Below are 14288 nucleotides of genomic sequence, written 5' to 3'. Positions count from 1 at the left end.
CACATGTTCCCATTGTTGCAACCTTTGTTCTCCCTTTCCTCTCCTCCCCTCCCATTCTTTGTGGCCCTCACTCTTTGTTACATCTTATCTTCTAGCCAGATCTTTAAACCTTGTCTTATGTGCTGAGTATTCACTCACAAAAGCATTATCTTTGATTTCATTATGCATGTGAGCAAGTATTTACTTGCAGGATCATGAGAAGGCCCTGATGCTGAGAAGGCCTGTGCACATAATTAATTTTACACGTGTAAGCAGTGACTTCAATGTGTACTATTCATGTGCATAAAATTAAGCACATGCCTAAATCCATATCCCTGGTCCTGCAAAGATTAATGTAATCTTTCAATTGAGAAAATTAAAACAAACAAAATACCTTTGTTGGTAAAGTATCATGCACAAGTATAGTGTTGTATACACCACAGAATGAATGAATAAATAATTACAGAACTACAACAAAGACGACAGATAGGGCTGACAATGCTAACAACAACTTTGCGGGGAAAACATAGTGCTGTGTTGTTTAAAAGTCAGAGGGATGCTTGCTATCTTAAGTTCACTTCCATCATAGACAACGACGAGTCTGATTCCCAAAGGTATTTAGGTGCCCAACTACCTCCGTTTGCAATGAATACAGCTTCTGAAAGCAACATATCACAAAAACTGGCACAACTCTGACCCCCGCCCCCAATAATGTAGCCACCTAGGTTTGACGCGGCCTGTAGGCGTCACTGTTACAAGTGAAAGTTGCCCTGCCCTCTGCCAGCTTCTTCCCCTAGCAAGAATTCCTCTAAGAGGGCTGTGGCTGCCTTCCAGCTGGGCTGCCTTCCCTGTGCATTGTGGGACTCGTAGTCCTCTGAGGCACGCGTTTGCTTGGCGCTGGGGGGAGGCGGGACTACACGTCCCACAAGGCCCGCCGGGCAGCTGGCTGGCCGTTCCTTTTGAATGATTTCACTGCGCTCTGCCTGCCCAGCTCGTTTCGCAGCCGCAGCCTGCAGGAGGAGGCAGGAATCATGGTGTAAGGGGCTGCCCGGGGCGGGGGTGCAGCCAGGGGCGAGAGCGAACCGAGCGCCCTGCCCGTTTCATGGCAGCCGGGGGAGCTGGCAGCGCAGCAGCGGGGCCAAGTTGTGCTCGCCGAGGGCGGCCCATGGCAGCCCAGCGGCTGCGGGGGTGTTAAGGGCGCTGCGTGCGTCCCGCTGCCTGGCTCGCCCCGCAGCCCCGCTCGCTGTGTCGCCCCGCCGGACGGGGACGGGAGGCGCGGCTCCCGGCCGGCCGCGATGGCTCTGGCCACGGAGGAGGAGGAGTACGCCAAGCTGGTGATGGAGTCGGAGCCGGAGTGGCTGCGGAGCGAGCTCAAGCGGCTCTCCCAGGAGCTGGGCGAGACCACCCGGGAGAAGATCCAGGCGGCGGAGTACGGGCTGGCTGTGCTGGAGGAGAAGCAGCAGCTCAAGCAGCAGTACGACGAGTTGGAGGCGGAGTACGAGACCATCCGCACGGAGATGGAGCAGCTGAAGGAGGTGAGCCGGGGGGCCGGGGCAGTGGCTGGCCGGGGGTGACCCGCCGGGACTGACTGCCCTGTGCTCGTCTGTTGGAGGGGCAGGGGGCGCGGGCTAGGGGCTGCGGCCCACGAAGGGGATCTGGAGACCGGGGTGCCTTAGCCACTGTCTGACCTTGGGCAAGGCTCCCTGAACCTTTGGGGGCTAAGCTAATCTCTGGGGTAACTCCGCTGCAAAGGCTGGAGTTACTCCTAGGAGGAATTTGGCCCATCTGTAATGGGAGGCCGGTCATATATCCTGGGGATGCAGCAGCAAGGACTAATTCATTGCTGCTTGCAAAGCAGTCTGATCTCTGCAGTGGGGAGGTGGCACGGGAGCGCAGAGGATGCATTGCTACTGATGGATGGTCTGGACATGCATGTTTCTGTCTGGTCTGTGTTTGTGTGAGGCAGTAGAGATGTAATTCACCCTCCCCGGGAAGTCTTGTCTTCAGCCCTCGCTGGAAAACAGCTGTTGGCTGCATCTTGGCTTCTTTCAGCTCAAATGAAGAGCATCATCATCGTCTCCAGTGCAGTGCAGTGTCACAGCTAGATCCGGCATCATCATGCACATAATTGCTGGCGTAATGCTATGCAGCCCTTTAAAGGGGCAGCTCAGCAATTCCTCTAAGACCCTGTGCCCTTCTAGTGACATCTGCTATGTCTTCTCTCAGCTGGGCGAGATGCACAGGAAGAGGAGACTTGCGGTTAATAGGCTGGAGATCAAGTGCCTGTCTGTTACTGTGGTGGTCATTGCAGAGGGGAGGGAATAATGAAGTCTTAGACTATAATTCTGTTGTTTGCTGTATAATGGCATATAGTTCAGACCTCTCCAGATAGCATTTCTAATATAGAACCCAGGTCCCTGAATTTTAAGGGTGCAGTTTGATATTGGGATCAAGCTTTTATCTCTCTTTCACCTTTCCTGTTCCTCCAAATATACACAGATTTTGAATTAAATTATTTAACTGGTTGTTTATAAAAGGGGTATATATGGGGGTGAACTATGAGTTCCTTAATATTAAGTAGATTTCCCCACCTAAGTACAAAGGTTACTATTATTTTAAAAAGGAAAAATTGCTGGTAAAAGTAATTATTAGGAGTAGGTCTTCATAAAAAAGGCTGAATTGCTAATATTTAAATACTGGTTACCGAGCATTCACAGGATCCTTTCTGTGCAGAGCTGGTTCTCCAATAAATTAACCTTGTAATAAACAATCTGTAAAGACCAGAAAATGAATGAATGGCTGCACAATATGTGTAGCAATGCCAGACACTGTGCCAAAGATCATTGTAGTAGTGAGCCATTTGACACACTTATGTCGGCCATCCATGTTAGAGCTTTGACTTGACATGGAGCTTCCTGGAAGCAAATCAGAAAGTACAGAAATCAAATAATTGGCCTTCTGAGCAAGTGTCAAAGTGTAAAGCGGTGGAGTGTCAGCATGAACTCAGAAATTTCTTGCTATTGCTGGCTTGTCAAACTCTTAGGACCAAATACAGGCCCCTAAGCTTTGAAGACCCTCACCTCACAAGTCAGTGGGCTGGGGGAGGGGAGAGTTCCCACCTTTCTGGCTGCTAATTGTTCGGGTGGAGATCATTTTCTGCAATAGTAGATTGGCAGGATAGCTTCACTTTACATTGGGATTATAGGGTAATTACAATGACGATTTACTTCTTCTCCCCTACCACTCAACCAGGGGTGGGGGCAGCAGTGTATTTACCTCCCCCCCCTTCTTACTCCCTCCCCTTCCCAACCCTCTGCCCAGCTCTGCAAACAAAGAGTATGTCCACACTTGAAACTTCAAAGTGCTGCCCTGGGAATGCTCTCCCAGTGGAGAGAGCTCTCCCAGTGCTCCAGGTAATCCACCTCCATGAGGGGATTAGCTCCAAGTGCTGGGAGCCTGTCTACACTAGCGCTTTAAAGCCCTGAGCCAGCAAGTTAGAGCACTATAAAGTGTAAGTATAGACAAGCCCAAAGGCCCTGACAGTCCTTTAACTTTCAGTCTGCAGTGGAGAGAGAAAGCACTTCTTTCCTTGAGCCCAGGAGTGCTGCTCTTTCTCTTGCCATGTTGTGGTCAGGGCAGAGAATCAGAGTAGCTGTGCTCTCCCATTCTCCTGGCCTGCTCAGCACCACTGAGATAATCATCCACAGGGTGGGAGTGGCAGAGTGAAGAAGCTGGAGAGAACCAGAGCGCTGTGGGAGGGCAGACCTCTTGGAGAGGAGTAGGCTCATATCACATGGGGAAGCAGAGGACCTGTGAGGGGGTTGAGATCCAAAAGGGGGAAAGCGGGGCATATGGGACGAGAGTTCCTGTTGCTGGAGGACCAGATACCTAGGAGAGTAGGGAGCAGAGCTTCTGCAGAAGGGACTTCTGAGCAGAGGCCCGGGGGTATGGAGCTCCAGGGGATGGAGAAGGAATGGGGTGGAAGGGCAGATGATGGAATGTAGGGCAATGAAGAAGACCATACACACGCTCGTATATGCGGCCAGTCTGTATTAGGCTATCTCTTCACTACTGGCACTATAGCAACATTGCTGTAGTTCTGCTGGCATAACCCCATAGTGTGGACACAATTTACAGGGACGGAAAGGGTTTTTCCCTTTACCATCTCACCGACAATAGCTAGGTCAATGGAAGCATTCTTTCTTTGACCTAGTTGCGCTTTACACTGGAGGTTAGGTGGGTATAGCTATGTCGATCGGGGTGTGGATTTTTCACATCCCGTGAGCAATGTAGTTACGTTGACCTAAATTTGAAGTGTAGACTAGGCTTTAGAAAACTTGCACCAGTGTAACTGAGGGCTTATCTACACAAAAACTGCAGCCATAATACCAAATTGGTTTTAATTCACATCTTTTGGGTATGCCTACACTGCAACTAGACACCTGAGCCCACTGATTTGGTCTCAGGCTGTGGGTCTGATTCATTGTAGTGCAGACTTCTGGGTTCTGGCACTCGCTCACCTCGCCGGGACCTAGAGCACAGTCCCAGCCCTAACTTGGAAGTCAGCAATGAAACATGGTTGGCAGCCCAAGCCCCATGAGCTGGAGTCAGCTGGCCTGGGCCAGCTGTGGGTTTTTCACTGTAGTGTAGACATGCCCTTTGTTTCAGTGCAGGTCTGAGCGTGTTTAAAACAAACCCCAGCTTAAGCTTTCTCCCATCAATATGGTTGTCCGTTCTCTCAGTATCTCACTCTTCTCCACCCTTGACTCTTTTGCCCCTCGTTCCCATTGCAAGGTCTGTCCTGGCTCACCCTCAACCTTACTCCTGCTCTAATGCTGCAGAGCATCTCTGGCAAAAATCCCATGACCAGGAGGCTTATTTCCATGTGCTCCCCTGTCAATTTGTCTGTATTCGTTTGTTATCACTTATATTTAGGCCTGGTCTATGCCTAAAACAGGTCAATGTGGCTACATCGCTCAGGGCCGTGAAAATTTCACACCCTGAGTGCTGTAGTTAGGACAGCCTAGCCCACCCATTTAGATGTGGCTAGGTTGATGGAAGGATCCTTCCTGTCAACCCAGCTACTGCCCCTTGGAAAAGTGGTTTACCGTTACCTACATTGTTGGAAAAACTCCTTCCAACACAGCAAGCATCTACACTGTGGAGCTACAGCAGGGTAGCTTCAATGCTGCAGTGATGTTGCCATAGTAGTTGTAGTGTAGACAGACACTTAGATTGTAAGGGTTTTAGGGCAGGAACTGCCTTTTCTGTGTTTGTATAGTGCCTGGCACAGTGGGGTCCTGGTACATGTCTAGGGCTCCTAGGTGCTATGCTAATACAAATAATAATAAGCCAAAGTGAAAGAATCATAGAATATCAGGGTTGGAAGGGACGTCAGGAGGTCATCTAGTCCAACCCCCTGCTCAAAGCAGGACCAATCCCCAACTAAATGATCCGAGCCAGGGCTTTGTCAAGCCTGACTTTAAAAAACTCTAAAAGATGGAGATTCCACCATCTCCCTAGGTAACCCATTCCAGTGCTGCACCATCCTCCTAGTGAAAAAGTTCTTCCTAATATCCAGCCTAAACCCTCCCCCACTGCAACTTGAGACTATTACTCCTTGTTCTGTCATCTCCTACCACTGAGAACAGTCTAGATCCATCCTCTTTGGATCCCCCTTTCAGGTAGGTGAAAGCAGCTATCAAATCCCCCTCATTCTTCTCTTCTGCAGTTTAAACTGATATAAATGTGTCTACATTGGGGATTTGTACCAGTTGTAACCAAGTCACTTTTAAATTGATTTACTTAGACTGCTGCAAGTTTTCTAGTATTGCTCAGCCCTTAAAAACATAAATTCTAGGTGTCGGTCAACATGCCACTTTGAGGCCTTGCGATGAGGATGGACCTATATGGAGTAATGTGTGGAACAAATACTTTCTCTTTTTTCCCCCTACCTTTGTGGCCTCTCTCATCCCCATGGAATAATAAAAATAATAATCCCTAGGTCTTCTATATTGCTTTTTATCAGTAGACATCAAAGCACTTCATAGTGGAGGTAAGCATCATTATCTCTTTTACAGATGGGGGTGGGGAAACTGAGGCACTGAGAAGTAAAGTGAATTGCCCAAGATCACCCATCAAGCCAGTGGCCAAAATAGGAATAAAATCATGCCTCCTGAGGCCCAGTGCAGTGCTCTAGCCTCTAGGACATACTGCTTATGACTATGGGATGTGGTGTCTTCAAAATGGAAGAAGATAGGAAATTAACCTTTTTCTCCCCCTAAGGCTAGAAGATTGCTGAATTTTGTAGAATGCCTCAGCAATGAAGACACCTTAAAATCATAGGTCAACAATTATTCATCCCCATGGATTTTCTCCTGCCTTTGATATTCAGCAGAATTTTGGTCTTTGTATGTCCTGTTGTAATTATCTCCTACCCTTTCTATGTAAACAATCCTAGGAGCAGCTCAAGTACCCAGCTGAATCCCCTAGTGAGGCCAAGCAGGGACAATACATAGTTCCTCTGAAGGAGTCTGGACTTTATTAGGATCTGCTAAACCTTAGCAGATGCACACTGGGCGTTCTCAGGAGGGACTTCCCCCCTTATTGTTTATGTAACTTTTTATTTAAAAAAAGTTTTTCCAGACTTAGCCAGGAAACTTTCAGACACGAGATCTGCCACATATCAAGCTCTGAAGCTTGTGCTAGAGTAAAGCAGGGACCTTGGTGGCAGACAATTTGCCCAGAGTGGGAGAGATCTGTCAGGGGTGGCCGTTTAACGAACTAGGAATGAGACGCAGGAGTCCTGCCTCCTAGTCTCCTGCTGTAACCACAGCCCGATGCTGCTTTTAAAACGCATCAAACCAATGATTTATTCCACCATGTGTTGTTGTTATTTATGTTATAGTAGCGCTGGGAGATCTGGGACCGCATTGTACTAGGTGTTGTGCAAATACATAAGGCAAGATCCCTGCCCTCAAGAGACTACAGTTTAAGAAGACATCACTAGCCATGTAAATTGGCTGTGTGCAGGGAGTTGGGGGAGGAAGGGATTGGCTCTGCCCAAGCTACAAGTTACTCGGTTGCAAATCCTGTAGCATCAGAACTTCAGTAGCACTGGTGGGCCAGCATGCTCCACCACCATCACAGGGTGCTAATATGACTGGAGTTGCATAGTTACTTCTCCATTAGTTCTATTGCCCAAGCTCCTCTACAACAGAGTACTGGTTACACCCACAGATCCATGCTCCAGATTATGCAGGGGGGTGACCTCAGCATTTGGACTTCAAGCCTTCTCTCAGCTCTCCTTACCCCGTGCAGAGCAGCTGTTTTGAGCTGAGGGCCCTTGGTGATGCGTGGAATTCCTCTCATGCATGCCAATTTCTTGAGTGTGGGGAGATCTCTCTACAGCTCACTCATGTATGTTAATTTATGCTGCCTTTCCCACTGATCCATTGTTTTGTTTGCATTTATGGTCACCAAAGGGAATTAGGTACAGGTAATCTCCACTGATGAATGTAATGATTAGTGAAGGTGGTGGTAATCTGTGAGCTAGATTCTGTAAAGTGGAATCCATTTCAAACTTTCATTATGCAGGTTTCAGGGTGGTAGCCCTGTTAGTCTGTATCAGCAAAAACAAGGAGGAGTCCTTGTGGCACCTTAGAGACTAACATGCCCAAATAAATTTGTTAGTCTCTATGGTGGCACAAGGGCTCCTTGTTGTTTTCTCATTATGCAGTTAAAGCACAGCGTGTGATTTATCTCCTTGGGGATTGCATGAGGGTGGGGAAAAAAGTAACTAGTTCTCTTACAGTTAAGTATTGCATCGCATTTTAATGCAACACAAGGTGATCCTGCAAACCTTTGTCTGCAACAAAGCTAGTTGCGTAAGTAACACGGGCTCCCTGCGTGAGCGAGGACTACTCCTACAACTGAAGGTTTGCAGGATCAACCTTGGTTACAAAAGTGGCTGTCTGGAGAGTCTGATTATTGGCAGTCTGGGTGATTTGTGGAGAATGTAGCTTGGAATGTTGACTTGAAAAGCGGATATCTGCTCTGTATGGTACTTTGAGTCGTGTTTGAGATGTCAGTTAGATTTATAGCTAGCTGTAAATTCAAATAGGAAACTGGATGCTGTCCAAAGCTGCTTTTTGATTGGCTGGCAAGGCCACTTCAGAGGGGTTAGATCCACTTTAAATCTCTCAGCAAACATGGGCATGATTATCGAAATAAAGGCTTCATAATATAATGTAGATGTGCAGTAGTAAAAAAAAAAACAAAGAAAAAAACATATGAAATGGTGTGGTTGTCCTAAAAACCTTGCAGTCTAAAAACACGTGCAGATACAGCACAATTGATTCACACTGTACTAAATATGTGAGGTGGTTTTAAGAAAAAAAAGAAATGTTAGGGCAGAGGGGGAAAGAAAAACAAAAATTGTCTTTTATTTCCTGTTTAATATTTTATAGATTGTTAGACATGTCATAATATAAAGCTTGCATTGGTTTTCCCTAACACTTTTTTCCTTTATCTAGCAACTTGCAATTGCCTTCTCAATAGTGCATGAGGTGCACCTGGAATGATTTCAGCTTCGCTTATACAGTTCAAACGTAACGTGAAAGGGGCTCATCTCTGTTGGAAGTAGTAATGTGGGTAGTAGTAGCCAGGCACAGACTTCAAGGAACTAGATCAGGGCGGGCAAACTTTTTGGGCCGAGGACCTCGTCGGGTTTTGGAAATTGTACGGAGGGCTGGTTAGGGAAGGCACAGCCAGATGTGGCCTTTCCCCAACCCCCCCTGCTTCTTGCCTCCTGATGGGTCACTCCCCTGGACTCCTGCCCCATCCAACCCCCCCTGTCTCTTGACTGTCCCCAGAACCCCCACCCCGACTGCCCCCTGCTGCCCCATCCAACCCCCCCTCATTCCAGAATGCCCCCCTGCCACCCTTGCCCCATCCACCCACCCACTCCTTCCTGACCTCCCCTGGAACCTCTGCACCTGACTGCCCCCTGCTGCCCCATCCAACCCCCCCTCCTTCCTGACTGCCCCCCCGGGACCCCTGCACCCATTCAACCCCGCCGTTCCCTGCCCTCTGACGGCCCCAACCCCTATCCACACCCCCGCCCCGACCACCACCCCCAAATCCCCTACCCTTTATTCAACTTCCCTTGCCCCCTTACCGCGCTGCCTGGAGCACCGGTGTGGCACGACTGTGGTTGGAGCCAGCCACGCTGTCTTGCAGCACAGAGCACTGGGTCAGGCTGCGGGCTGTAGTTTGTCCACCTCTGAACTAGATAGATCCTATCTTATTTTTAATATTCTGGCTGTGCAGGGACGGGGAGAGATGGAGGCAGGCAACAATGGAAAATCGAGAAATAAAGCTGTTGTTTACTTTGAAGACATGTTTGAAAATAACCAGGGAGTTTGTTCTTTCTTTTGTGAGTTCTTGGTTCTGCATTTTGTTTTGGGTTCTTTCTCTCTCTGTCTCTCTCTTATGAACTTTCTGGCTCAGTGGAGGCACGTAATCCAAAAGTGTGCTCTCAGATATATTTAGAAGCTTTCTTGTTCAAATCAAATAGAAGCCTAAGCAGACATAATATATTAGCATCAAGATAATGCTGGGCAGGTGATAGTACCCGGTTAATATGTGCCTTGAGTATCTGAAGATCAGGCCATATAGGCTTCATGCTGCAAAACACAGCAGAAGTGTGTGTATTAATATACTACTGAAACACACCTTGCCCTGGCTCAATGTGATTACTGATGTAAGTTTTTGCATTGTGTGCTTTAATACAGTTATCTGTAAAATATTGATTTGTGTGTATGGAAACTAATCCAGATCTGTTTTAACATTTTGATTAAATATAAATTCAGAAGAGCAGGAGAGACATTTCCCTTTACTGACTCAAATACACTTGTTTGAATTGGAATAAAGTGACTGCTGAAATAATACCTAGTGTTTTTTCCTCAGGAGTTCTCAAAGCCCTTGACAGAGGATGTCATTATCATTATCTCCATTTTATAGTGGGGAAACTGAGGTACAAGGAGGTGATGTAACTTGCCCAAGGTCACCCAGTGGGCCAATGGCAAAGCCAGGAGTAGAACTCAGGACTCTGAAGTTCGCTGTCCAGGTCTTTAGCCACGAGGCCACGCTTTAATAGAATTATGAGCATATCCTACTATTTATCTTTAAGGTACTGGGGGTATGGCTACATTTGGAATTTCAAAGCGCTGCTGACGCTTTACACTGACGCTGCTGACGCTTTACACTGACGCTTTACAGCGCTGTATCTTGCAGCGGTCAGGGGGGTGTTTTTTCACACCCCTGAGCGCAAAAGTTGCAGCGCTGTAAAGTGTGAGTGTAGCCATGGCCTGGGTGACATCCTCCTGTCCTCCTCCCACCAAATGTTTAAACTAATACTGATTGGTGCCAAACACACAGAGGGAACTTTGTTTTAAGAAGATTAAAGGAAAAAAACCCACTCACAGGATTTCATTCAGCTGTATAATGCTGTTAAAACCTCAGGAATCTTGTGTAAATAAAAGGAATTCTTTCTACTGATTACTTTTCAGAACAAAAGGTAAACTATTTAAATGAAGACTCAGGTGTTGGCCAGATTCAGATCTTGGTTACGCTGTCTCAAATCCAGAATGAATTCAACTCTACAGATATACACTGTGTAGCTAAGATCACAGTCTGGCACTACATCTACTTGTAAAAAAAAATTTATATTTTTGTACATATTCTCTTCATAGATCTAGTGAGCTGGTTACAGGCTAATGAGTGGTTGTGACTGGGGTCCCAGTGGGCGCAAGCTGTGGTCACTCAATTAAGGGGAACTGCAAAGAATGGGGCAGCCAAACCCCCCAAAAGCTGGTGGATAGATTTGCCAAGCCAGCATAAAACAGCTTCTTTATTACCTTACTGGAAGTCCAAACAACGCAGTTCCCTTAAAATGATCCAGTCCCAGGCCTCCATCCAGGTATCTAAGTCAATATGATGATTTCTGAAAATCTTATTTCATCATATAAAAGAAACTGTTTTACCAATCCCAAAAGATCGGACGCATAACCTTCCAGGTTATTGAATATTCCAGATCTTACCCAAATACGCGCTACAGCCAATTCTTATTAACTAAACCTAAATTTGTTAAAACGATAGAGTATGGTTAAAAGATCAATATACGTACACTCCATTTAGGTTCAGATTCATAGCAGAGATTGTAAGTTTTGTAGTTGCAAAGTGTTCTTCAGAAATAGTTCATAGGTTACAGTGCAATGTCCAAATCTCATATGCAGGGTGTACCAGCATAACTGGGACCTCAGTCTTGTGACTCAAACTTCCCCTGATGAAACTTAAGCAGAGCTGAGATGACAGAATCTGGACCCAAGAATCTTTTATACAATTTCGTGTTCTCTTTGACAAGTTGGGAGTTCCTCTGGGAACAAAAGGTAATTAGGATGACTTTGAAGGAGATCCATCACCGGTACTTAGCTATAGAATTAACATAAGGCAATTTGCTTGTTCCTCCACCGTTCACAGTACATTTCAAAGGGCGATGAATACCGAGATATCCAGTTTTTACAATTCATTTAAATGCTAGGATGTTCTTTTGATCTATCAGAATACATCATAGACAAAGACTGTTGATTACATTGTTCACCATACTTCTATCGATGTGTGTGTGTGTGCGCGTATACACACACTCAAAAACACAAACGTTATCTCCCCACATGTTTTTTGAGCGTTATTTATTTTGCAGGATGTTTAACCCTTTCTGGCCATGTGTCACAGAGGTGTATTTGGAACATAGGGAGAGAATAGAATCAGTGTTCATAGTAAGCGTGAGATTAAAAACTCATTTTGAGGAGACTAATATCTTTTCTGATACTTATGACATTAAGACTGGCTGACTTCAAGGAAATTGGCTGCTTCTCTGTTTTTGACATGGCACAGTCTAGCTGAAGAGATACCTGCCATTGTCATGATAGTTTTGGAAAAACTGCTACTCTTGGATGTTCTTATTTAAGGAGACACCCAGAAAAAAAGTCCCTTAAAGTTATGCATGCCAATTCTTGTTGTGCTTCAGGTGGTAACCAGTTAGTCTGCCTGTTGCAGAGGCCCTCAGTTTCAATACATAGCTCACATTCTTTGGATTAACCTTTTAAAGTTCTCTTTCCTCTGTGGTAAACTGGAAGATCCTCCATATACACTTACTTACATTCTTGTTTGCAGTGTTGTTGTAGCCCTGTGGGTCCCAGGATAGTAGAGAGGCAAGGTGGGTGAGGTAGTATCTTATATTGTCAAGTATCAGAGAGGTAGCCGTGTTAGTCTGGATCTGTAAAAGCAGCAAAGAGTCCTGTGGCACCTTATAGACTAACAGACGTTTTGGAGCATGAGCTTTCGTGGGTGAATACCCACTTCGTCAGATGCATGTATTCACCTACGAAAGCTCATGCTCCAAAACGTCTGTTAGTCTATAAGGTGCCACAGGACTCTTCACTGCTTTTATCTTATATTGGATCATCATCTGCGGGTGAAAGAGACAAGCTTTCGAGTTACACAGAGCTCTTCTTCAGGTCTGTGTAGCTCCAAAGCTTCTCTCTCTCCCCAACAGAAGATGGTCCAATAAAAGACATTGCCTCGTCCGCCTTGTCACTGTTATATGAAGGGTCATAATTTTCCTCTTTCTGAGAAATCTACTCAGAATGTAATTCACTGCCACATAAGCCACGTCTACAGTATGGGTGCTACAGAAGCACAGCTACCACACAGATCTGCCCTGCATCGACAGAAGGGGTTTTTATGATGATGTAGGTAACCCACCTCTCTGAGCAGCAGTAGCTAGGTTAATGGAAGAATTCCTCCATTGGCCTAGCCATGTCTACACCAGGGGCTTGGTTTACTTAAATGACTCAACTGTGTGAATTTTTCACACCTCTGAGCGATGTAGCTGGATTGAGCTAAATGTTAAGTGTAGACCAGGCATTAGTAATTGTTGAAAATATCCTGCTGAGTAGGGGGGACTTTCGGGAGAAGTCGGACTGTTAGTTTAAAACAAAACAAACCAACCCAGTTTGGAGGGGATGGGTGTGAGGGAAAGTGCAGACTATTGTTTTCATGGCTGTTGGGTTGATTTTGGTTTTTGTTGGCCTACCTGGACATATATCCCATCTCAAAGGTTTGACTTTCTGCACTACAACTGATCCACGCTTGGACCCAAAACTAAGTCTAAGAAAGCAAAACAAAACATGTCAGCCCAGCAATAGAGAGTTTGGTGGCTACATGCTGTGTCAGGGTAAAAGTGTGCGGGGCTGCTCCAAATCCTACTCACCTTTACTTCAGTGGGAATATTTGTATATATAAGAATTTGTCCCACTCTCTTATAAAAGAATTGCACTGAATTGTTGAATCTTCTGATGAGGCCATTGTCCAGGTAGGTATGTTGTTTGCTTTGGTTTAACAACCTTGTCAGGTAGGCAATAACTTTATTATTCTCAATGTAATGGTCACATTACAGCAGCAGCCAGAAGTCCCTAACAGTACTGGGTTTCCATTATGCTAGGTGCTGTGGGAACTCTGTCCCTGCCCCGAAACGGTTTGCAGTCTACAAAGGGTCAAATTATGCCCTTCTCTTCAGGCAAAGAGGTAACACAATGGTGCAAATATGAACCCAAAATAGCTGCCATAAGGGGAAGTGGAATCTATCATGGCATCCCTCCATTCCCAAGCCCCACATGGGGACACCTCACGGCTGATTGTGGATGGGGGTGGGGAAATAGGAGAGGGAAAATACTCCCTATGGAGCACCATAGAATCCAGATTTGACAGGGCCCCGGGAATGAATACTGTCAGCATTAAGTGCTCCTCACCTTACCCTTCCTTGGTGAGGGAGGGTTGTTGGGGAAAGCTTGATGTAGGTAGGGGTGTTCTTTTACAAACAACTCCACTGGGGGGTGGGGGTAGGGGTGGATAAACCAGGAGGAAACAGTGAGGAGCTGGTGGAAGCCTCCCTGATGTACAAGATTTTTTTGTGGAGTTTTGGATGTCCACCTCTTTTGCGGTTTGCATTCCCTCTGTGATCAGTCAAACCCTGGCCATTCCTAATGCTGGGATATCTGGAAACAGATTAATGCAGAGCCGCTCTCCTGATCCTTTTGTGGATTTCTCTGTGAGGAGGATATGAGTGAGCCTTCAGCTTCTTCACCCTTGAGTCACAGCTTTTAATTATTGTTCGAAAAGCTGCTGCTGGCTGAATTCACTGCTTGTGTGACTCCATTGATTTCAGGGGTATTGCACCAGGTTACATT

At 46.2% G+C, this 14288-nt stretch overlaps 1 protein-coding gene across 2 annotated transcripts in view; it reads left to right on the top strand.

The window, feature by feature from the left end:
- The first annotated feature begins 911 nt into the window (after positions 1–911).
- BICD2 (BICD cargo adaptor 2) overlaps positions 912–14288 on the top strand; it is a 157567-nt gene continuing 144190 nt past the window's right edge. For both annotated transcript variants that reach the window (XM_030569360.1, XM_030569359.1), the window contains exon 1: positions 912–1514. In XM_030569360.1, coding sequence (XP_030425220.1) covers positions 1275–1514 — 240 coding nt within the window. In that variant the 5' untranslated portion in view covers positions 912–1274. The remainder of the gene's footprint in view (positions 1515–14288) is intronic.

Source organism: Gopherus evgoodei, chromosome 7 (genome assembly GCF_007399415.2).
Source record: "Gopherus evgoodei ecotype Sinaloan lineage chromosome 7, rGopEvg1_v1.p, whole genome shotgun sequence".
Classification (NCBI taxonomy): Eukaryota; Metazoa; Chordata; order Testudines; family Testudinidae; genus Gopherus; species Gopherus evgoodei.
Note: the sequence above shows the minus strand (reverse complement) of the source record. Positions and strands in the feature narration are given on the sequence as shown.